At 39.2% G+C, this 23908-nt stretch overlaps 5 protein-coding genes and 2 long non-coding RNA genes across 11 annotated transcripts in view; 5 read left to right on the top strand and 2 right to left on the bottom strand.

The window, feature by feature from the left end:
- Window positions 1–23908, top strand: part of LOC122672830 (amidase 1-like) — a 69681-nt gene that overhangs the window by 14939 nt on the left and 30834 nt on the right. The window lies entirely within an intron of this gene.
- The window catches only part of LOC122672827 (amidase 1-like), a 58676-nt gene that overhangs the window by 3934 nt on the left and 30834 nt on the right, over window positions 1–23908 (top strand). Inside the window, exons 8-10 of one of the 4 annotated variants that reach the window (XM_043870323.1) lie at window positions 927–1061; window positions 1175–1351; window positions 13584–13791. In XM_043870323.1, the coding sequence (XP_043726258.1) occupies window positions 927–1061; window positions 1175–1327 (288 nt within the window). In that variant the 3' untranslated portion in view covers window positions 1328–1351; window positions 13584–13791. Of the gene's footprint in view, window positions 1–926; window positions 1062–1174; window positions 1579–13406; window positions 13546–13583; window positions 13792–23908 lie in introns of those variants that run through there. The other 3 variants (XM_043870321.1, XM_043870322.1, XM_043870320.1) reach the window with 3 other exon arrangements.
- LOC122672831 (amidase 1-like) overlaps window positions 1–23908 on the top strand; it is an 81357-nt gene that overhangs the window by 57314 nt on the left and 135 nt on the right. The window lies entirely within an intron of this gene.
- On the bottom strand, window positions 844–23815 carry LOC122672837. Its single transcript, XR_006334490.1, has 2 exons — window positions 23737–23815; window positions 844–906 (listed from the first exon to the last, which is right to left on the bottom strand). It is a non-coding gene; the product is annotated as an uncharacterized LOC122672837 (long non-coding RNA).
- Window positions 5832–13573, top strand: LOC122672828 (amidase 1-like). The gene is made up of 9 exons (XM_043870325.1): window positions 5832–6131; window positions 6283–6435; window positions 8791–8915; window positions 9037–9162; window positions 10942–11124; window positions 11234–11381; window positions 11554–11722; window positions 13159–13293; window positions 13407–13573. Exons 1-9 carry the CDS (start codon window positions 6013–6015, stop codon window positions 13557–13559), a joined length of 1311 nt encoding a protein of 436 aa, XP_043726260.1. The 5' UTR covers window positions 5832–6012; the 3' UTR covers window positions 13560–13573.
- On the bottom strand, window positions 11961–22912 carry LOC122672836. Its single transcript, XR_006334489.1, has 3 exons — window positions 22674–22912; window positions 22399–22401; window positions 11961–12087 (listed from the first exon to the last, which is right to left on the bottom strand). It is a non-coding gene; the product is annotated as an uncharacterized LOC122672836 (long non-coding RNA).
- Window positions 18706–23908, top strand: part of LOC122672825 (amidase 1-like) — a 36037-nt gene continuing 30834 nt past the window's right edge. For both annotated transcript variants that reach the window (XM_043870319.1, XM_043870318.1), the window contains exons 1-8: window positions 18706–18896; window positions 19026–19178; window positions 19843–19967; window positions 20090–20215; window positions 21584–21766; window positions 21877–22024; window positions 22177–22345; window positions 23769–23903. In XM_043870319.1, coding sequence (XP_043726254.1) covers window positions 18778–18896; window positions 19026–19178; window positions 19843–19967; window positions 20090–20215; window positions 21584–21766; window positions 21877–22024; window positions 22177–22345; window positions 23769–23903 — 1158 coding nt within the window. In that variant the 5' untranslated portion in view covers window positions 18706–18777. The remainder of the gene's footprint in view (window positions 18897–19025; window positions 19179–19842; window positions 19968–20089; window positions 20216–21583; window positions 21767–21876; window positions 22025–22176; window positions 22346–23768; window positions 23904–23908) is intronic.

The following is a 23908-nucleotide window of genomic DNA, read 5'->3' as shown; positions in this document are numbered from 1 at the left end:
TTGCCACTTGGCACAGTCATTTGGACTGAATTTGATTAATGAATATCAGAGGTGGGGACTACCTGCTTGTGTTTTCTGGGTGCCGCCTAAGCTACCACGTGGTAGATGTGTTGCACATCATGCTAAAGCCTTCCTAATTTAATATCTTAACATATTTGTATGTTTTGGTTGGGGGTGGAGGGGCTGGGAAGGGACTTGTGGTTGGTGATAAGTTCACAAGTAATGGTGCTATGACTTTAACCAGAAACTAAGCAACCTGGCTTCGGCATCAATTCTTCTGGAATTGATATTTTGTGTAATCTAAATTTTTAATAACTAATCTCTTTCTAAATATCTTTGGGATTCAATTTATCCGAATATATTCATTTAGGAATTTAAATTATGGAAATTACTGACCTTTTTCTGAACTAGTTATTTGACAAAAAACATCTAAACCTTGGATGTTTTACCACCAACTTTTCCCTTCTTGGATAACAACAAAATAAACAGAGAGACTACCGAACACCTCCTAAGAGGAGAGTCAGAAACAAGAATTCTAACAAAAGGCAAATGAGGGAAAATTTCTCAAACAAAAGAAAAGTTCTTTGAGGCTGCAGTTTTCTCCAAGTGATGAGCACAACCCCTCCCCCCTCCCCCCCCCCCCCCACCAAAAAAAGGTGCAAAGCTATGAAACCTTTCAAACCCAGCCCATTAGAAGTATCCAATCCAACTAATTGGTTTGAAGCACTGTAGATTATCCAATCCAACTAACTGGTTTGAAGCACTGTAGATTACTCGAGTTGAGATATAATTTTACTGCTTAATTCACTGATTGTACATGAAATTCTTGGGGAATTTTGTTTAAACTGGACTCTACCTGCTGCTGTGAAATTGATGCTCAAGATCTCACTTCTGTTCAATTATGCCCTTCTCCAATTATGTTGTAGGAATTTGGTGTACTTGCTATTCCTACAGTTCCTGGGCCTCCATTGAAGTTGCAAACAGAGAATGTTACACTTGAAAATTTTCGTGCTAGAGCAGCCAGCTTGCTGTCTATCGCTGGAGTTTCTGGGTTTTGCCAGGTAGTATCCCCTAGCCCTGCCATTTAACAGAAGAAGATGATTGTATATCATCCTAGTTATTGGAGCATGTTTGTAACAGATGTGATAGTTCATGTGTTACTTCTAAATTGCAGGTGAATATACCTCTGGGAATGTATGATAACCTTCCGGTGGCAGTGTCTCTGTTGGCCAAGCATGGTGCAGATGGTTTTTTATTGAATCTTGTTGAGAACCTTGATGGTTCTTTGAAGGAACAGATTGAAATTGCTCAAAGAATGAGTTTCTAAAGTTGTCTCTTTGTACAATTCAAGGTAAGCTGCAAGTCCATTTGTAAGAAGAAATACAGTAACAAGGGAGTATTCATTGTTGTATCGATATGTATGAATTTAGTTTATGAAGGATAGTATTGTGTTAGACCAGGTTTCTATTTCAGGCTGGGTTTCTCTTTCATTTCTTTGTAACTTTTATTTAAACCGTTCAATGGTTTCTAGCAATGTAATCGGTTCTGCTGCTGCAATACTCTCTTCTTCTAAAATTTTATGGTATTAGAGCCACCAGGCCAACCAGTAATGATAATCTGCATACATTCACCCAAAAGAGGGGCCACCCATGCCACGTGTACTACATCCGAATAGAGGGGTAACGCATGAGGGGGAGTGCTAGGAATAATCCCACATTGGGAAACTCTGGGACCTAGGATGCCTTCAAATACCAGTTGTGCCTCTCTACCTAATAGCTTAAGCTATTGGGTTGGGCCTCTTTATGAATGGTTTTCCTGCTCCTTATTTTCTCTCTTATCACGACAAGATTCTAGCTGTGGTTTACCTGCTCCTTATTCTATCTCCTTTCACGACAAGATTTTAGCTGTGGTCTTTTCATTATGAATGCTTTTATAGGTGGAGGATGTGGAGATTCTTGCACATCACATATGGTTGAATCTTTCATGGAACAGTAAATTTCAATATCTTAATGGGAGGTAGCTTTTCTGATGGTGTTTATTTTTTACCATCCAACATTCCAATGTACTATTTTACTTCGGAATATGAAAAATATTACTACTGTGAACACCTGCAGGCTAATTAAAAATTATTTTTTGAAAGGTCCCTGTAAGAATCATAAATATGGTCAAGTTGACCAAATTGTTTGTATGAGCAAGCCAAGAATATTACTTTTCCTAAATTATATTGCAGGAATGAATGTGAACTTTGTAATGTACACCTGAATTAAAACAAGAAGAATTCAAGGCTTTGGTATCTGATGCTGCAAAAGGGTTCTTAATGGAAACTACAGAACACTTTGTAAATGAGGTAGAACCGTTCCTTGCTGCAGGTCTAACTATTAAAGCTTATGACAAAGTTTACTTGAGGTCTTTGGGTCTTGGTACTCTTGATGTAACTAATGTGGGAACCGATGTACATAAACAAACACTAGATCTTTTTTATGAGGGTTTGGATGATGGTTAATGAAGAGTACGTGCATTATGCATTGTATATTTCTATCTAGGCAGATGGTCTCTGGTTGAAATAATTGTACCCAAAATCTCCCCAAATGTATGCTACCTACTCCTCTGGTCTCTAATTGTTGATCGATGTAAAAACATATTGAATGGGATTAGCCTGAAGGTTCAATGAAACAGTACCGGTGTCCCTTTATCTCATGAATAAGGAAGCCCTTTGCCATAAGATGCAGTGTTGCTCTCTTCTCCTATGGCTTTTTTTTTTTTTTTTTTGGGGGGGGGGGGGGTGGGTTTGATTTCCAACCCAGGGCTGAAATTCAACCAAAGTTGCTAGTTGGGAGCTCTCAAGTTCTCCTGACCTTGAGTTTTGTTCTAACTGAAGTCTTTAAGGAACAGAAAAGAAGAGGAAAAACTGCTCACACCGGTGCTCTTTTTAGAATTCCTACTGCGTGAAAAGGTGCATTGTAGTTAAGGAAAGGAAAAGTTGCCTCAGGTTGGATGATAAAAGTGTTTTAGCCAATTAATTCACCAGTACTAACTATTTCATAACGGAAAATAGAAAATGTTCTTGGGATCACATGCGGGCTGATAAACATGTTTCTATGCTTAAGTATTGTGCTTTGTTGATATGAAGACTCAAACAACTGTATTTATTATTTGGCATTGTGCAGCATTTGGTGTTTAACCAGTAATCTGCTCCATTCTTTGTAGGAACTACATATCCTTTGTCATTTCCATAAACAAAAAAGATTATTCACTGTTTCCTGTGAGAGAGTGTGGCCCCTATGTGCGCACGGGGGCCAATGGCAGAGCGTGCGCGGGCATCAACAGGGGCGTCATTCCCCATTTTATGGGGTACAGGGTGATTATTTCGCCCCCCTTGTGTCTGTGCGCAAGCGCCACACTCCCCCACAGAAACCATTTTCCCGGGGAAGAAAGTTAGATGCACATATTCTACTACTTTGTAACCTATATGCAACCTAAGCTAGATGCTCAATTACAGAAATGACTCTACTGTTTGCAGTCCCAATCTATATATACAAGATGGAAACTTAGACATGAGATCTAAAATATTCAAAATGAGAGGAACCAAATGTCAAGGCTAACATTCATGTTGCTCCATGTTTATCCACCGAACCACCTTTGTCGAAGTGAGCCAGACCTCTACTGTCAACAGCCTCATCTGCACCGCTCCTTGCAACCCCTAGAGTAAACCTTGGACCTGTGCTTCTTGGAAACATCCTGTGTAGCCAAAGTCCATATATCCCCAAACAAAGTTATGATGGTCTAATTAAAAGCCACCCAACCAGATTGAGAAGTAGATTGATCAAAAAAAGGCATAAGAAATTAAAACAGATGATCCAACTGTCGTAGATCAAGCAGAGTTGATGGAGCTAAAAGACTATGAACCAGGACTAGGGAGTCATGATAAGAAGAATTAAAGAGTCCCAAGTCACCTACCCATCCTCGAATATTAGACACAACATGTTTGAATTTGGGGAAGAATGTTGAAATAAACACTAGTTTCTTCCAAATCATAAAAAATAAAAAGTTAAAGAGGCAACAGCGAACAAATTAACTCTACCCAATTTAGTTAGATGTGATATGATAGAAAGGAAAGAAACAAGTGCAATAGGGATGGAGCCCAAAAGGCTTCAGTCCTCACACTTAAAGGCCCTGTAAACCAAACAAGCTTAGAGAACCGACATGAAAGGAAAATGTGCTAGTCTGACACATTCAGTTTTGCAGATAACACATCTATCATCAACATCCACAAAAGACCCCAATTGCCTCTTAGTTGGAATCTCCCCCCCCCCCCCCTTTTACCAAACAATACTTTCCAAAGAAACTGTTTAAATATAGGATGGATTTTCAACTTCCAAAGAAATTTTCACATTTAGGAACCTGTTATCTATTATCAACAGAATCCACAGATCGAGATAAAAGAATCCTGCAATTGACTTGGTAGTAAGATTCCTACTTGGAGATGAAGGTGAAAATGAACTATCAGAAGATAAGGGTGAAATATGAACTTTCAAAATTGCATTAGCAACCATTTGTGCAAATATAGATCTAATAAGTCATTCATTACAGCCACAGTTAGATATAAGGTCAGAAACTGTATCAAACAAGGGGAGGATAGAAACAGACCTTAGAATAACAAATCCATCCAAAGAAAGAACCCAAGAATCCCACCAAACATAAACCTGTTAGCCATCACCAAATTTCCAGCACACAAGTTGTTGAACCGTAGGCAACATTTTCTTAATACAATTCCATGTTCAAGAACCAGTTGTTGGTTTCAAAGTAGGGTCAAGAAGGTGATGGTTTCGAAGACAAAAATTCTTAAGAATTAAGACCGATAATGAATCATGGGAATTAAAATGTTTTCAAACCAGCTTAATAATTAAAGATTGATTATGCACAACACTAGTTCTAAAATCTAATCCACCTTGAGTCTTAGGTCTACCTATAGTCATCCAAAAAAAGAGGGTTAGAGCCACAAGCACCAACCGGTTTCCGATACATATGGGAGGGGGATTGCTGCCAGGCTGCGTGGCCTCTGCACCAACGTGCAGGGACATCCAACAGGGGTGGGATTTTTCATTTAGGGGGTGGGAGTGGGGGGTGGGGCTGTCATTTAGCTAGCCCTTCCTTTCTCTGGGTGCAATGGTCATGCAACCCAGTAGCCTTCTTTTTCCCTAATTTGATCTTATGATATTAAAGAAATGGTGAGATGTGTCCAGATGATCCTAATTAAGGACAGCCCCAAACCTCGCACTGGCGGGAGCCTCGTGCATTGGATACGCTCTTTTTATTCTTGATTAAGGACCTGCATACAAACAAGTGGAGCCAGATTTTTTTTCATTTTATTCGATCATATTGGATTAGACTAATGAGGAGAAGAAAGCATCTCAGATTCATAAATCATTAGTCTTAAAGATTAGCATATAATGCCAAGTAGTGAAGGAGATGCTGACTAAGCGTATAGAACAATAGAAGCAAGAGTTGGATAAATTGTTTGGAGAAGCTTTTGTGAGCCCTTCTAATATCTTGTCGTTCATGTTCTTGTTCTTACACATTCGAAATAGAGGATGTCATCTTCATCCTCTCACAGAGTCACAGGAAGTTTGTCCTTAACCTCTAGCCCATGCAACGTGATTGGTCAAGAAATTGGGGCCCACAACAGATGTGGCACCTCCGTTTGTGGGTCCCTTGACTCCCACTCTTCATTGATCTCGTGGGGGACAAACCAAATTGCTAGAGACAAATTCATGGAAAAAAGATCAATTTTGCACGATGGAATGATTCAAGAAATCCAGTTGGTAGTTGGGCGCGTTTCCTCCAATCCTCTGGTAAATTAGTTATAAAAACTCAGAACCAGTAGCCCAATGGAGAAAAAAGAGCTTCAAGAAAATATCTGAACTCTCTACTCTGTAAGCCCAATTCATCTTCACAGCAAATAATCTCACGACTCACTACTCTGAAGAGAAAGAGTTGAATTGGGTACTATAAATGGCAGGGGTAGAGTCGGATTTCGGAGCTTTCGTGGAGAAATTCGTACTAAGTCCTCCACCGACTGCTTCTACTCAACAACTACCACTGAAAGGCCTCACTTTCGCCAGCAAAGACATGTCATTCTTCTCTCCCTGCTTTTACTTGTTTTTGACTACTTTCTTTTTTGTTCTCCAATTTTAAGAACTTTTTCTGTTACTTTTCTCCGTCTGTGTCTGTTACATTTGCAATTTGGGAACTGCTTCTGAAATTTTGGGTTGGTGGAAACAGATTTGATGTTGAAGGATACGTGACTGGAAATGGTAATCCGGATTGGGCCAGGACCCACTTGCCTGCCGTTTCAACGGCTCCCGCTGTTTTAGCTGTCTTGAATGCTGGTGCCACATCTGTTGGCAAAACTGTCATGGATGAAATGGCCTGCAGGTTGGTTTTAGACTCTTAAGAAATGAGAATTTGATGTTCCATTTGATATATATATATATTTTGACTCTTGCTTAGCTGAATATTTGGTTCATATGGTTCCATTTCCACACCTTAGTCTTTCTTGTCATGGATAAGGTACCCACTTTGCCATATCCTCTAATTACCCCCTGTTGCATGAGTCTGAAACAGGCATTAAGGAAAAGCAAGGACTTAAAAAACGACTTTCATCTTGGGAATCTTGGTGGTGGGATGATGAAGTCCAAGTAGTCATTAAGGCTAAAAAACCTAGTTTTAAAACTTGGCAAAGGACTAAGGATGAAGAGGATTTAAAAAGGTATAAATTTGCTAGAAATGAATCTGAGAAGATGGTAGGAAAAGCAAAGACTAAGAAATATGAGGATCTCTATAACAATTTGAGCATGAAGGAAGGGGAAAAAGATACAGCTCTTAATACATGATCATTCAAGTCAGGTTTCTTTGTTATTGGGATAGGTGAATTCTTATGGATCCATCCTCAATCTATAAATTAGCTAAAATGAGGGAAGAGAAGAATAGAGATTTCAACCACATTAGATGCATATAAAATGAAGATGATACAGTATTAAAATATATTAAAGAGAGATGGAAAAACTATTTCTAAAACTTACTGAATTGAATACAGATTATGAGCATAAGAAAAATGTCAGGTGAATGGAGGAGAAGCATTGTGGTTCTGATTTATAAAAATAAAAGTAATATTCAATGTTATGATAACTATAGAGGAATAAAACTAATGAGTCCTACTATGAAATTATGGGAGAGAGCAATTGAAAGTTGAAACCCACCTGAGATAAGAAACTAATATTTCGGATAACCAATTTGGTTTTATGCCAGGTTGATCAATAACAAAAGCTATTTATTTTCTTAAGAGACTAATGGAAAGGTTCAGAGAATGTAAGAAGGATCGCCATATGGTCTTAAAGAGTCTCTAGAAAGTTAATTTGGCAAGTATTAAAGAAGAAAAGTGTTTTGAGTAAATATGTGGACATAGATAAAGATATGTATAATGGTGTAGTAAGTAGTGACTAGTGTAAGAACTGTGGGGGTGGAGGGCAAGGTAGTGAATTCTCGATTACAATGGATTACGTCAAAGACCAACTTTAAGCCCATTTTTGTTTGCGCTAATCATAGACGAGTTGACTAGAGACATTCAAGATAGGATCCCTTGCTGTATGTTTTTTGCTGTTGATATTGTTTTGATGGATGAAACAAAAGCCAAGTTGGAATTATGGAGATAAAAAATAATTCTAAGATAAGCAGAACAAAAACATAATATATGGTATGTAACTTTAGTAACAATAGGACTGAAAATGAGGTGGTGAAATTTGATGATAGGGAGATACACAGTGAAAATTTTAGGTACCTATGTTCAATCATAAATAAAGAAGGAGAAATAGAGGATGATATTGTACAAAGAATTAAAGTAGGGTGGATGAAGTGGAGGATTGCGTCCGGAGGGTTATGTGATCGATGACCAACAGTGATATATGGAGCTGAATGTTGGTCAGTGAATAAACAACATATAAATATAATTGGTGTAGCTGAAATGAGGATGTTGAAATGAATGAGTGGTAAAACTGGAAAAGATAAAATAAGGAATGAACAAATTAGAGCTAATTTAGGAGTAGTTCCAATACATGATAAATTGCACGAAAGTCATTGAGGTGGCTTGGATATGTGGAACAGAGGCCTTTGGATGCTCAAGTGCAGAGAGTTAGATTGCAGATTGAAGGGGCTAAAAAGCCAGGGGTAGGCCTAAAATGACTTTATAAGAAGTGAGAAAAGACATGCATAGCTTAGGACTAGTAACAAGTATGGCTTTGAATAGAGATGATTGGAGAAAAATGATCCATGTAGCTAACCCCATTTTATTGGGATAAGGCAGTTGTTGCATGTATCAGAAACAACTAGTATGGGTACGGCTTTGAGCTATCCATTTTTTTTGTGGGTATCATGATTATGCTGTACAATCTGGAATATGGATTACAAGTACTGTCTCATTCAATGGACTATACACCAAACTCATTCTGTGCCTAAAAGCAGTCATAATGAATGAACCCTAGCCCCCCATACTTTTCTAATTTCTTTTTTCATAAGCTGATTTGGTTGCTTGATTCTTCACAGTAAATAAAATTATGGGCATCGTTCACTTTGATTTTTAGCTATCATATGATTAAGAACATGTACTTGATGTCTTGTTGGGGATACCTAAACGACGTAGATTATTCCCAAAATTATTCTTCATTTAGAGCTGTTTGAATTTTTATGTCAAACATTTCCTAGCTTTTTATGATGTTCCTAAGTATTTGATGGCAGTCTATTTGGAGAAAACATACACTATGGAACACCCGTTAATCCATGTGCGCCAGATCAGATACCTGGAGGATCTTCAAGTGGATCTGCTGTAGCAGTGGCAGCGAAGCTTGTAGATTTTTCCTTAGGTGTGAGACTTTCACTCCCTCTGAGATATGATGTCTTTAATTTTTTCGAATTTGTCATCATTAAGTGTAGTGGAGGGACTCATGTGAACGTTTCTGTTGTCTGTTGGCATTTTCCTAACAGGCACTGAAACTGGAGGAAGTGTAAGAGCCCCTGCAGCATTCTGTGGAATTTATGGGTTGCGGCCTTCACATGCAATTGTTCCTACTAGTGGTGTTATTCCTTTGGCACAGAGCTTTGATACAGTTGGTAAGTTGCTAGTACTGATATTCATTAGTTTTTATTTGGGCAAGAGATTGCTGCCTGGTCGTGTGGCCCCTGCACCAGTGCGGAAGCCAATGAGAGCATGCACGGGAGCATCAACATGGATGAGATTTTTATTTCACAGGGGGCGGGGTGGTAATTTTGTGCACTCCTGTGTCTGGGCACGGGGGCACGCAACCAGGCAGCATTCTTTTTCCTTCTATATTTTTTTAGAAAATCCTTCACACTATCTTGAAGCATGGCAAAGGTTTGTCTAATCCTTACGTTATTTAATAATCAAAATCAACAACAACAACCAGAATCTTATCCCAACTAAATGGGATCGGCTATGTTATTTAATAATCATTACCATTTAACTTTGAGGCCATGAGGCATGAGGCACGAGGTTCCCACCTATTCTGCACTTCAATTTCTCCTCAACTTGAGTAAGCCTGACCCAAGTAATTTTGTTCAGTTATTCAAATCTTGTTTTCACCATTCCATGACAATTTTCCTGGTTCAATGCTAAAAGTTTTGATTGCTCTGTGAGTATTCTACTAGATTTTTACGTCACGGAAAACATACTTCTGCTTATATTCATTCACAAAGTTCTGTAGCTAGTGATACCATACTACCAAAAATTTTACAACTTAAACTTCTCAAAGAAGAAATTATACAACTTAAATTGTGGAAGTGCAATGTGTAACTGAGGCACCTATGGGTTGCAACTTCGACACTGCTATCTGGTTGTACATTGCCCTCCCATCATAGTACAGCAGTATGGTCTTTGCAGCATATTTTCTATAATTAGTAGATCTATAGAGAAGAACTAAATAGCGACATTTCATAAGTCAAGTTCCAAGCAGTTTGAGAGCTAAAATGGAATGGGTGTAACCATTGAGTGGTGTCACTCATTCTGACTGCTGGGATGCAAGTTCATGAGATATCGAGTTTGCTGTCCTGCTTATAGAGAAAGTTTGGGATACAAGAAAAATATTACTAATGGCACACCCAAGTAATTAATAACCTTTTTTTTTTGAGCTAAAGGTCAGCAAAAGATTTATTAAAAGGAAGGTAGGAAATACAGACTTAACTTCCAGGCATACCCAGACCACAAAACTTAGATCATTTTTCCACCTTTGGCATGACCATCAGTAGAAAGCGAACTAACAAAAGCAAGAAACCAAAATAAACTCAAACAAATCCTATAATGAGGTCTGCCCTGCATATCCCACCGAATGTCATCAGTTATATAAGAAGCTTATAATGCATTTTCTCTTTTCATGGTTAATAGCCTGAATGATCCCTTATATTAAAACAAGGGTGTGGTTTTACTGTATTTCCCATAGAGAGAAGCTTAAATTTTTTTTTGAAAATTTAACTTTGGGCAACTTAAGTCTACCGCTGAGAATACAAGTGTAACTGTCCTATCATGATAGGTCATATAGTGCAGATGGGGCCGACCTACATGACATATGCCTAATTCAACGTTGGGCCTTCCCATCCAACGGTTGATCTGTCCAAAGGAGCCACTCCCTGTGGCTCAAAAGAGTGGAGCACATAGAGGAGCTCTCTCTATGATGCTGTGTAATGGAGATATACCCCTTAAACAAGGTAGAAAAAATATTTGGCTTGTTTCTCTAATCGTACCATACTTGCAGTTTAGTTTTAAACTTGGAAGGAAGTCTGCTTGTAGCAGAGAGGGTGTGTTGTGGTTTAGTGTTTTACTATTTCTCTTGGCACCTTTTTCCTGCAACTCTATTTGTTGACAAATTCGTCATCTAGGATGGTTTGCAAGGGATCCTGTGATCTTGAATCGAGTAGGGCGTGTGCTACTTCAATTGCCTAGTGTGGAACCTGTACAACCAAGTCACATTATTGTTCCAGATGACTGTTTCCAACTTATGAGTATTCCCAGTGATCGTGTGACCCAGGTTCTTCTTAAGTCTATTGAAAAGTTGTTTGGAGGTAAATTCTTGAACATGTGGTATGTAGTCCTTGACAATGATTCTGCCTGCATTCTTTTCAATGGGATTTTAATTGAGTGATGTATTACTTCATCCTCTTTCTATTTTAGGTCAAATTATTAGGCATACAAACCTTGGTGATTACATTAAGGATAAAGTTCCAAGTTTGAAGCATTTTATGAGTGAAGGCAATGATGAACTAGAGTATAATATACCATCATTAATTGCCATTTCAAGAGCCTTGAGGTTGCTTCAGAGGTATGTATCCTTCACAGAACTGCAATACCGTTTGTGATCTCTTGCAATCTAAAAGATGGGGTTTTCTTCCCCTCACCAACCCTCCTCCCCCCCCCCCCCCAAAAAAAAAAAAAAAAAAAAAAGAGAATAAATATTGATTTCTTTATAATGTAAGTTTCATGTTGAAGTGTAGGTATGAGTTGAAAATTAACCATGAAGAATGGATCAGTTCAGTTAAACCCAATTTAAGTCCATTCATATCAGAACGGGTACTGGAATCACTTAAGGCAACAAGTGAAAACATTGATATCTTTCATATGGTTAGGCATGAACTCCGTGCTGCTCTTACTGATCTGCTTGAGGTACTCTCTCTCTCTCTCTCTCTGAGACCCATGCATGCCCACACTCATTTCCTGTGGAAGTGCAAACTCCTCCAGAAATTTTCTAATGCTTCTGATTAACTCATCACTTCATTTTTGTCTTGTTTAATCAATAAATTTTCCTTCAGTCTATATGTTTTTTAATTAATTAAATAGGTTATGTTTGTCTACCATTCAATCTTTAAACTAAAATTTGGTTTTGATTCTGTTAATTGATTTCTCAGTGTAATTTTCCCACAAAATAAAGGACCACAATCTTTGTAAGCTTAGCAGGATGGCTGGCTCAATCTGAGCCACATGCAGTGATGATGTGGTCAATCAAGACCTTCAGATGGATAGTGTTTCCCCTCTTTAGTGGCCCCCTGTGTTTTCTGTGTGCCCATCTAAGCTACCACATGGTAGGTGTGCTGCTCATCATGCTAACCTTCCCTAAATTTAATATCTTAGCATATTTTTATATTTTGGTGGGCCGCGGGGGGGGGGGGTGGAGGAGATGACTTGTGGTTGGTGGTAAATTTCGCAAGTCGGTGTATGGAGATGGAATTCAATCCACATCCTGTAAATGGCACTATGACTTTTACCAGCTAAGCAAGCTGGCACCACCATCAATTCTTCTGGAAATTGACATTTTGTGTAATTTAAATCTCATAAGGAGATCTTAAATATCTAATCTCCTAATAGATATCTTTGGAATTCAATTTATCCGAATATATTCATTTAGGAATTTAAGAAGGCCGTGCTTGGCGCGTTGGTCAAGTGCTCACTTGCTGAACGCTTGGTCACGGGTTCAAGTCCTGGAAACAGGGGTAAGGCTACATACATTTGACCCTCCCAAATACGGGAGCCTTGTGCATTGGGTATGGCCTTTTATTCATTTAGGAATTTAAAGAACAGAAATTACTGACCTGTTTCTGAACTAGTTATTTGATAAAAAATATATTTATATAAACCTTGGATGTTTTACCACCAAATTTCCCCCTTCTTGGGTAACAACAAAGACCACAACAAAATAAACAGAGAGAGTACAGAACACATCCTAAGAGGAGAGCCCAAAACAGGAAACAAAAGGCAAATGAAGGAAAATTCCTCAAACAAAACTGAAGTTCTTCATTGCTGCAGTTTTCTCCAAGTGATGAGCTCAACACCCCCCCCCCCCCAAAAAAAAAAAAAAAGTCCAAAGCTATGAAACCTTTGTAAGTCAGCCCAGTAAAAGTACCCAATCCAACTTACTGATTTGGAGCACTGTAGATTACTCGAGTTGAGATATAATTCTGCAGCTTAATTCATTGGATTGTACAGGAAATTCTTGTGGAATTTTGTTTAAACTGGATTCTACCTGCTGCTGTAAAATTGATGCTCATAATCTCACTTCTGTCCAATTATGCCGTTCTTTATGCCTTCACCAAATTATTTTGTAGGAATTTGGTGTACTTGCTATTCCTACAGTTCATGGGCCTCCATTGAAGTTGCAATCAGATAATGCTACACTTGAAAATTTTCGTACTAGAGCGGCCAGCTTCCTGTCTATCGCTGGAGTTTCTGGGTTTTGCCAGGTAGTATCCCTTAGTCCTGCCATTTAACAGCAGAAGATGATTGTCTGTCATCCTAGTTATTGGAGCATGTTTGTAACAGATGTAGTCTTTCATGTATTACTTCTAAATTGCAGGTGAATATACCTTTGGGAATGTATGATAACCTTCCGGTGGCAGCGTCTCTGTTGGCCAAGCATGGTGCAGATGGTTTTTTATTGAATCTTGTTGAGAACCTTGATGGTTCTTTGAAGGAACAGATTGAAATTGCTGAGAGGATGAGTTTCTAAAGTTGTCTCTTTCTACAATTCAAGGTAAGCTGGAAGTCCATTTGTATGAAGAAATACAGAAATAAGGGACAATCCATTGTTGTATCGTTATGTACGGATTTAGTTTATGAAGCATAATACTGTGTTAGACCAGGATTCTATGTCAGGCCGGGTTTCTATTGCTGTTTCCATTGTAACTTTTATTTAAACCATTTATGGGTTTCAAGCAATGTAATTGGTTCTGCTGCTGCAATACTCTCTTATTGTCAAATAACAAGTTGAGCCTCTCTACCCGATAACTTAAGCTATTGGGTTGGGCCACTTTATAAAGGGTTTAACTGCTTGTTTTTTTCTCCTTTCACGACAAGCTTCTAGCTAACCGCCACACCCTTGAGGGAGGATAATAAGGGACAATTCGTTGTTATAAGATATGTATGCATTTTATGTAGAAAGGATTATTATTTTTTTGTTAGGCCGGGTTTCTATTTCATGCTTCATTGTAATTTCTATTTAAACCCTTCAAGGGTTTCTAGCAATGTAATCAGGTCTACTACTGCTGCATTACTCTCTAAATTTCATACAGAAATGCCTTTATCTCTTGTTTCGCGAAGGTGGTCTTGCTTTGGTGATGAGAATGGTGCATTGTTTCTATGAGATATAGGGAGCCTCTATGCTTTTCTCTCGTGATTCATAAAGGTGGTCTTACTTTGGTGATGAGGGCGACACATTGTTTCTATGAGATAGGGAGCCTCTATTGCTCTTAGACCTTAGTTTCTCCTCCACCTAAGCCTCTGTCATAGTTGTCAATGGTGCCTAGGCAACCCAAGGCGGTGGAGAGGCATCTTGGTCCCTAGGCACCACATGTATTATATATATATATATATATATATATATATATATGTTAATATCATGGAAACAGCCTCTCCACAAAGCCCTGTGTACATGTGCCCCTCCCAGATCCTGCAGTAACAGGAGCCTCGTGCACTAGGTTTCTCTTTTTTAATATCAGCATAGAAGCCATACCAATGCAATATGATATTATTATGCTGATAGCCAACAATAAATAAACATATGATATAATATAAACACCTATTTTACCTCTGACTTAAATAACTTTTGGGAATAAGACGAAAACAATTAAAAGAAGGTATCAAGTTCTAAATACACCTATTTACCCAAAAAAGTTCTGAATACACCTATAGAGGTGTCATTTAGATAGTTTCATATATATATATATATATATATATGATACTATAGAAGTGCTAAGATGTGTCCAAAAGTTATTATAGCTGATATTCCTGATTAGGGACTTGCATACAAACATGTGGAGCCAGACTTTTTCATTTAATTGGATTAGACTAATAAGGAGAAGAAAGCATCTCAGGTGCATGAAACAGGAGTCATGACACATGATGATTCATGAGGTTTTAGCATATAATGGCAAGTAGTGAAGGGGATGGTGACTAAGCATATAAAAGCAAGAGTTGGATAAAATGTTTGGAGAAGCTTGCCAGCGCTTCTAATATCTTGTCTTTCATGTTGTGCTCTCAGACATTTTGAGGATGGCATCTTCATCCTCTCATGACCTTATGTTACTACAGCTCTAAAATGTGGGGCCCTGCAGCGCCGCACAATGAGTACAGCAGCGGATAAAAATCTGCCTGGGGGGATTGTACGGTTGTGAACCACCTTCAAAATTGTCTCTATTAGTAGTTGTATTTCAAAAGGTTTTTAAGATAGGGCAATCATTGATTGGTTGATGGGACTTGCAATAGGGTTGTCATTGATTGGTTCTTACCCAGAATTGTTGCTTGAACAATCTACTCAACCACTGTACATTCTGCAGAGAATCCAAACTGACTTTGTTCTCTTTCAAAATCTTCCAAACTGACTACTTAATTGGTGGCTAGGTTCTTGGCCCGATCATCATTTGTTTTTGGGCCTCATAAGTCTAGGACCAAGGTTTGGTCTCTTGTATGAAAACTTTTGCTCCATCCAAGGTTTAATGAATTCTTGTGGAAAGTTCTTGGTGTTGTGAGAGAGAGAGAGAGAGAAGGGGGGGGGGGGGTTTGGCTTGCTACCAAAGATCGGGTTAGTTACTTTCTTGATATGGATGATTGTTGTTTTGTAATCTCAGTTCGGAATCCCTTTGGCATTTGTTTTTATCTTGTAATATTACTAAACTTATCTGTGCTGCACAACCACTGGGATTGTGAATTGAGCTTGTACAAGCTTCCTCACCTTTAAAATACTTTGATGCCTTAACCAGGTCTAACTTTTTATCTGTCTCGGATGTTAAGACTATTATGTCGGTTTCGGCTATCGCCTTTTATTTTATATGGCTCTCTTGGAATCAAGTTATCTTTAATCATCAGTCAGTTGCTCCCTCACGAGTTTTGCATCAAATGGACTGCTAGTTGAGTATCAAGCCCTACCATCTCATGGCAAGCATAGTTGAATATGCAATAGCTGTTTGGACTCAACAAAGTATTGTAGTGGATGGGCTATTGTCCATCTATTCAATTCACAGTTTCACTTTGTCTCAAGTTGTGGTGTTTCAGAGAATGTGTTGGCACCAAAAGCTTGAGGGATTCTGCAGGTTTGTCTGTGTCGTGGCCCAAAGACTCCAGCAGGTAGAGGTATAGGTTGACTGTGATGAGCTATGCAAATGGTTTGCAAGGGACTTCTCGATGGTGTCCGCTAGAGCTGTTTGATGTCCTCTTGCTTATTCCGGTACATGACCGGCGATGGCTATTTTCTTAGAAACTAACTACAAGGGACACAATTGTTGGGGCTCTTTGGAGAGGTATATCCAAGATGCCTCTCTCCTCTATAAATAGAGGATGTCCTAGCCATTTGGGATGTGATCTTTTATCTTTTGTGTATTTTACTTTCTTCTCTCTCTTGCTCTCTCTCTTGCTCTCTCCTTGTTTTGCTACTTGTCCATACTATTTTAAATAAGTTTTCTCAACCTGTGCAGCACCGCTAAACGACAGCACAAACGGGGTAAGGTAGTCATTTCACAGGCGGATCCCATCTGGGCCCCACATGTGAAATGACCACCCCCGATTATGTCACACACAGTTGGAGAAAGTTTGTCCTTATCAAAGTTTTTTGGGAAATTATCAGCGCCATCCCCTGATGTTTGCCTATATATTAGACACATCCATTAACTACCATAATATCAAAGCCACCCCTTGCTTTATCACACTAATTCCCCACAGACCCCCTACTATTAATTAAGAGCCATTAAATGATGATGTCAGCTATTTAATATTTTTTAAAAGACAATTATACCCTTCTTAGTGGCAAAGTACCTAATTTAACCTTTCAATTAAAACACCCACAAACCCTTCTTCTTCCTCTCACTCACCGACAACCTTCAACCTTGAAGAATCCATTGCAACCAACCGTTTTCTGAAGAAGAGACCTACTCCGGCGATAAAGCAGCCCGGCGTCAACGTACCGTTATACACAACACCTGAAATCGCATCCGTTGATTTCGAATGTAAAATCCTAACCGTTTAATATTTAACCTGTAAACCGCTAACCTAAACTCCATCTTCCAAACCGGTTAAACCCCAGTTTTCTTCTCAAAGGACGGTCGCCGCTGGAACCCTAGTTCTGTTCAGAAGAAGGAAGAAGCGAGAAGAGGTGACAAACACCACCGCCCTAGTTCTCTCTCATTTTCTTCTTCGTCTTCCTCGCACGCTGAAAGCCCCTGCAACGTCGCCCCTCTCCTTCTCTTTTGCAAAGGCGACGAATGTCACCGCCCCAACTCTTCTCCCTCCCATCACAGCCCCAGCCCCATCTCTCTACAACCAACTCCGACCCCAGTCCCTGCCTCTGCAACCAACTCCGACCCCAACCCACCTTGCCGCTGCAACCTCTTTTCGCACAACCCTTATATCCTCAGTCCCTTGCCGCTGGGAAGAAGGCCAGCTCCAAAACCCCTCTCCCAGGGTCTCCGCCACATTTCTCTTCTCTGGCGGTTTCTCTCTCTCTCATTTCTGGAATTTTAATTTTCTTGTTGAACAAATCAGTTCCGTAGATTTTTAATTCTCTTGTTGATCAGAGGAGCTTCTCTATTGTAATTTGAAAACTGGTACGTAATCCCCTCAAAAAACAGAGGCATATCATCTTCCTTCAGAAATTATTTTGTGGAAGAAACGAAGGAAGCCCAGCAGACAAGACTATTTTTCAAATTGCTTGCTGTAACCCCACCTCCACCCCACCGCCGTGGCTAATCAGGCTAATCGACCGCTGCAATCATTCCCACTTCTCCTCCAACCTCCTACTCCCCCTCTCCCTAGGTATGATCTCCATGTCTGTTCTTGGGTTCTTCTCTTCCACATCCCCCCCCCCCCCTTACAGTCTTTCGATTAAAAGTGTTGTGTGTGTGTGTTTTTTTTCATTCGTCTGATAATTTGTTCACATAAAGTGCATTTGTGATTCTGAAGGTTCAAATGCAAGGGATTGATGTTGGTCGGGCTGTTGGCCGGAAATGGGTGGGGGAGAGACGCTCTTTAGGGAGCCGGGGAAGGGATGGGCTGTTGGCCGGAAATGGGTGGGTAAGAGAAGATCTTCAGGGAGCTTGGGAAGGGATGGGCTGTTGACTGGAAATGGGTGGGGGAGAGAAGCTCTTCAGGGAGCCGGGGAAGGGATGGGCTGTGGGCCGGAAATGATTTAGGAATAGGTTTTTTATATTTTTAGTGTAAAGGGCATGTTGGTCAAATAAATTTCATATGTTAACACCGTTAAAAAATGGGGAACGGTTGATATTTTGGTAGTTAGTGGGTGTGGCCTATAATATTGGTGGCGTTGATAATTTTCCAAGTTTTTTTTATCTCTTGCAACATGATTTGTTAACAAATGGGCCGCACAAGTCTACCTTCTTATCCGATCATGATCACGCCTGCACGGCCTGGTAACCAACCACGAAGGGCACGGACTTAATTGTAAGGCTAAAATGGTCTTTTCAGTTGAACTTTCCACGATGGCATGATCCAATATCATCCAATATTCCAGTTGGTACTTGGCCGTGTTTTCTCCAATCCTCCGGTGTCTCCACTCTGGAAACCAGTTTATAAAAACTCAGAAGTCAGGACCAGGAGGAAGAATATGTGAATTCTTTACTCTGTAAGCCCCAATTCGTCTCTCCACATCAGAAAATCTCGCTACTGATTACTCTTGAGAGAGAGAGAGAGAGAGAGAGAGAGAGTTGAATTGCGAACTAGAGATGGCGACGGTAGAGTCGGATTCCGGAGCTTTCATGGAGAAATTCGTACTACAACCTCCAACAACTGCTTCTCCTCAACAACTCCCACTGAACGGCCTCACTTTCGCCATCAAAGACATGTCACTCTTCTCTCCTTGCTTTCAACTCCTTTGAGTACTTTCTTTTATGTTCTCCATTCTAAGTTCTTTTTTTCTGTTACTTTTCTTCCTCTTTCTCTATTCATTTGCAATTTGGGTTTGTGGGAACAGATTTGATGTTGAAGGATACGTGACTGGAAATGGTAATCCGGATTGGGCCAGGACCCACTTGCCTGCCGTATCAACGGCTCCTGCTATTTTAGCTGTCTTGAATGCTGGTGCCACATCTGTTGGCAAAACTGTAATGGATGAAATGGCCTACAGGTTCGTTTTAGATTCTTAGGAAAAGAAAATTTGATGTTCCATTTTTTTTTGACTCTTCCTTAGATGAATATTTGGTTCTTATGGTTCCACTTTAATTTCACCCTTTTGTCTGTCTTGTCATGGATAAGGTAACCACTTCCATAACCTTCAATTACCCCCATTGCATGTGTCAGAAACAACTTATATGGGTATAAATTTGAGCTATCTATGTTTTTTTTTTTGGGTTTTATGATTTATACTGCACAGTCTGGAATATAGGTTATAAGTATTTGACTCATCACTTATTTCATGTAAGATATGCATGTTCTACTGTCTAATTCAATGGATTATACCATAGTCATGCTGAATCTAATAGCAGTCATATTGAATGGACCCTAGCCCACAAACTTTGCTAATTTGTGTTTTTAAAAGCTGATTTGGTTGCTTGGTTCTTCACAGTAATTCATTCCCTAAGATTTTCAGCTATCATATGATTAGGAACTTCTACTGGATATCATGTTGGGGATACCTGCCCCCCAATTTTGAGAGACAATGGATGATCTAAAGCGACAATATACCCAATCGTGTAGATTCCCAAAATTAATTTTCATTTAGAACTGTTATAATTTTGGTGTCAAATATTTTATAGCTTTTTATGATATTCCTAAGCATTTTTTAATGGCAGTATAAATGGAGAAAACATACACTATGGAACACCTGTTAATCCATGTGCTCCAGATCGGATACCTGGAGGATCTTCAAGTGGATCTGCTGTGGCAGTAGCAGCAAAGCTTGTAGATTTCTCCTTAGGTGTGAGACTTTCACCCCCTCTGAGATCTCGATGCCTTATATTTTTTCAAATTTGACATCATTAGGTGTAGGGAGGGACTCATGCAAACATTTCTGTTGGCTGTTGGTATTTTCCTTTGCAGGCACTGACACTGGAGGAAGCGTAAGAGCCCCTGCAGCATTCTGTGGAATTTATGGGTTTCGGCCTTCACATGCTGTTGTTCCAATTAGTGGTGTTATTCCTATGGCACAGAGCTTTGATACAGTTGGTAAGTTGCTAGGATGGATATTCAATCTTTTTTTTTAATAATAAAATCCTTCATACTCTATCTCGAAGCATGGCTAAGGTTGGTCTATTCCCTATGTTACTTAACAGTCATTACTATGTAACTTCGAGGACATGAGGCATGAGGTTCCGCACCTGTTCTGACCTTAAATTCTCCCCTCAACTTGAGCAAGACTCAACGCATCTTTGTTCTGTTATACAAATCCTGTTTCACAATACCATGACAAATTTCCAGGATCAGTGCTATCAGGGCTAAAAGTTTTGATTGATCTGTGATTACTACGCATTCTACTACATTTATATGTCATGGAAAACATACTTCTGCTTATCTTTGTTTCACAAAGTTCTGTACCCACTACCCAGTGATACCATACCCCCCAAAATTATGCAAGTTAAAACTTATCAAAGAGGAATACATTATGCAACTCCAAGTGTGAAAGTACAATGTGAAACTGAGGCACCTATTTGTTGCAACTTCAACGTAGCTATCTGGTTGTACATTGCCCTCCCATCATAATTTGGCAATATGATATTGGCAGCATTTTTCTTTCCCTAATTAGTAGATATAGAGAAGAACTAAATAGAGACATTTCATAAGTCAAGTTCTGGGCAGTTTGAGAGCTAAGATGGAATGGGTGTAACCAGTGAGTATTGTCATTCATTCCTACTGCTGGGGTGCCAGTTCATGACAAATCCAGTTTTCTGTCCTGTCTATAGAGTGAATGTTTGGGATACAAAGAAAAACCAATAACGCCCAAGAAGCTAATAACACTCATGGCTAATAGCCTGAATGGTCTCCTGTATCTAAACAAGGGCATGTTTTTACGGGATTACCCATCTAAAGAAGCTTCTGGATGGCCCTAATATCTGCCACGCAGCAAATCCTTTGGGGCCCAAAATTTATGGATGTGTTGTCCAGACTCCAGTTCATCCTCAATCAGTCTAACAAGTTTCAGTGAAATCCTATTTCCCTGTGGAGATTTAAAACTTAAAAATTGGTTAAAAATTCAATTTCATGCTACTTAGTCAGCCTTTGAGAATACAAGGCTGGGCCTTCCCATCCAACGGTTGGTATGACCAAAGGAGCTCTCCATGTGGCTCAAAAAGGAGTCGAGCATATAGATGAACTCTCTATATGGCGCTGTGTAATGGAGATATACCCTTTAAACAAGGTAGAAAAAATCTTTGGCTTGTTTCTTTAATCTTACCATACTTGCAGTTTAAGATTAAACTAGGATAGAAGTCTGCTTTTAGCAGAAAGGGTGTGTTGTAGTTAGTGGTTTACGATTTTTCTTGGGACCTTTTTCCACTTTTTCATGCAACTCTATTCATTGACACATTCATCATCTAGGATGGTTTGCGAGGGATCCTGTGATCTTGAATCAAGTAGGGCGTGTGCTACTGCAATTGCCTAATGTGCAGCCTGTACAACCAAGTCACGTTGTTATTCCAGATGACTGCTTCCAACTTCTGAGCATTCCCAGTAATCGTGTGACCCAGGTTCTTCTTAAGACTATTGAAAAGTTGTTTGGAGGTAAATTCTTGATCATGTAGTATTTAGTGCTTTACAAGGGTTCTGCTTGCATTCATCTAAATGGGTTTTTAATTGAGTGATGAATTACTTCATCCTCTTTCTTTTTCTAGGTCAAATTGTTAGGCATACAAACCTTGGTGATTATATCAAGGATAAAGTTCCAAGTTTGAAGCATTTTATGGGTGAAGGCAATGAGCAACTGGAGTACAATATACCATCATTAGTGGCCCTTTCAACATCCATGAGGTTGCTTCAGAGGTACGTGTCCTGAACAGAACTTCATTAATGTTTGTGATCTCTTGCAATTTGAAAGAGAGGTTTTTTTCCTCTCCCCCCCCCCCCCCACCCCCAACAAAAGAAAGGAATAAATTTTGATGCCTCTGAAATTCAAATATAATTTTGAAGTGTAGGTATGAGTTCAAAAATAACCATGAAGAATGGATCAGTTCAGTTAAACCTGATTTAGGTCCAGGCATATCAGAACGGGTACAGGAAGCCCTTATGGCAACAAGTGAAAATATTGACATCTGTAATATGGTTAGGAATGAACTCCGTGCTGCTCTTTCCGACCTGCTTGAGGTACTCTCTCTCTCTCTCTCTCTCTCCACAGACCCACGCATGGCCACACTCACTCGCTGCCTGTGGAAGTGCAAACTCCTTGAGGAATTTTCTAATACTTCTGATTAACTCCTTACTTCATTTTTGTTTTGTTTAATAAACAAATTTTTTTCTTGGGTCGGTATGCTTATGATTCTGTTAATTGCTTTTCCAGTGTAATTGTCCCTCAAAAAATAAACAAGAGGACCACAATCTTTATAAGCTTAAAATGATGGTGGCTCAATTTGAGCCATGTAGAGTGATGGTGTGGCCAATCAAGACTCTTGGATGGATAAGGTTCCCCCTCTACAATTGGTCTCATATTGAACCTTGGGTCCCATGTCAATCATATATCCCACATGATTGTGATTTTTTAGATTGAAATAACTTATAAAGAGGACTTTACTTTGCCACATGGCACAGTCATTTCGACTGAATTTGATAAGAGTATCGGGAGGTGGGGGCTACGTACCTGTGTTATGAAGGTGCCACCTAAGCTACAACGTGGTAGATCTGCTGCACGTCCTGCTAATGCCTTCCCTAAATTTAATAGAATTAAAAAAAAATCTTGACATATTTATAATTTGGTGGGCAGGAAAGGGGCGACAACTTGTGCTTAGTAGTAAGTTCACAAGTAGGTGTGGAGATGGAATTCAATCCAACTTCCTGTAAATGACACTGATTTTTAACAGCTAAGCAAGCTAGCATCTTCATAAATTCTTCTAGGAATTGATATTTTGTGTAATTTAAATCTCAGAAAAAGTTTTAAATAACTAAGCTCTTAATAGATATATTTGGAATTCAAATTTAATGACTATATTCATTTAGGCATTGAAATAACAGAAATTACTGAACTTTTTTTGAACTAGTTATTTGATAGGGGAAAAAAAAAATCTAAACCTAGGATGTTTTACCACCAAATTTCCCCTTTTGGGTCACAACAAAGACAACAACAAAATAAACAAAGAGACTACCGAACACTGTGTCTAAGAGGAGAGTCAGAAATAAGAAATATAACAGAAGGCAATGAGAGAAAATTTCTCAAACAAAAGAAAAATTCTTTGAGGGTGCAGTTTTTTCTTCAAGCGACGAGCTGAAAAAACCCCCCCCCCCCAAAAAAAAAAATGTATAAAGCTATGAAACCTTTAAAACTCAGCGCAATTTAAGTATCCAATCTAAGTTACTGATTTGGGGCATTGTGCATTACTCGAGTTGGGATATAATTCTGCAGCTTAATTCACTGGATTATAATCAATGTACATGAAATTCTTGAGGAAATTTAGTTTAAACCGGACTCTACCTTCTGTAAAATTACAAATTCCAAACACTCAAAGAAATTGATGCTCATGATCTCGCTTTTGTCCAATTATGACTTTCTTTATTCCTTTACCTAATGCTTTTGTAGGAATTTGGTATCCTTGCTCTTCCTACTGTTCCTGGACCTCCATTTAAATTGCAAGCAGACACTGTAGCACTTGAAAACTATCGTTCTAGAGCATTTAGCTTGCTGTCTATCGCTGGAGTTTCTGGGTTCTGTCAGGTAGT

Source organism: Telopea speciosissima, chromosome 8 (assembly GCF_018873765.1).
Source record: "Telopea speciosissima isolate NSW1024214 ecotype Mountain lineage chromosome 8, Tspe_v1, whole genome shotgun sequence".
In the NCBI taxonomy this organism is placed as follows: Eukaryota; Viridiplantae; Streptophyta; class Magnoliopsida; order Proteales; family Proteaceae; genus Telopea; species Telopea speciosissima.
This window is presented reverse-complemented; position numbering and strand designations above follow the sequence as displayed.

Excerpts from the sequence above, each read along its gene's own strand:
- LOC122672828 (XM_043870325.1), top strand. The coding sequence starts at position 6,013 with ATGGCAGGGGTAGAGTCGGATTTCGGAGCTTTCGTGGAGAAATTCGTA. Across the intron at positions 6,436-8,790 it reads ATGGATGAAATGGCCTGCAG|TCTATTTGGAGAAAACATAC; the intron begins GTTGGTTTTAGA and ends ATTTGATGGCAG. Across the intron at positions 9,163-10,941 it reads ACAGAGCTTTGATACAGTTG|GATGGTTTGCAAGGGATCCT; the intron begins GTAAGTTGCTAG and ends TTCGTCATCTAG.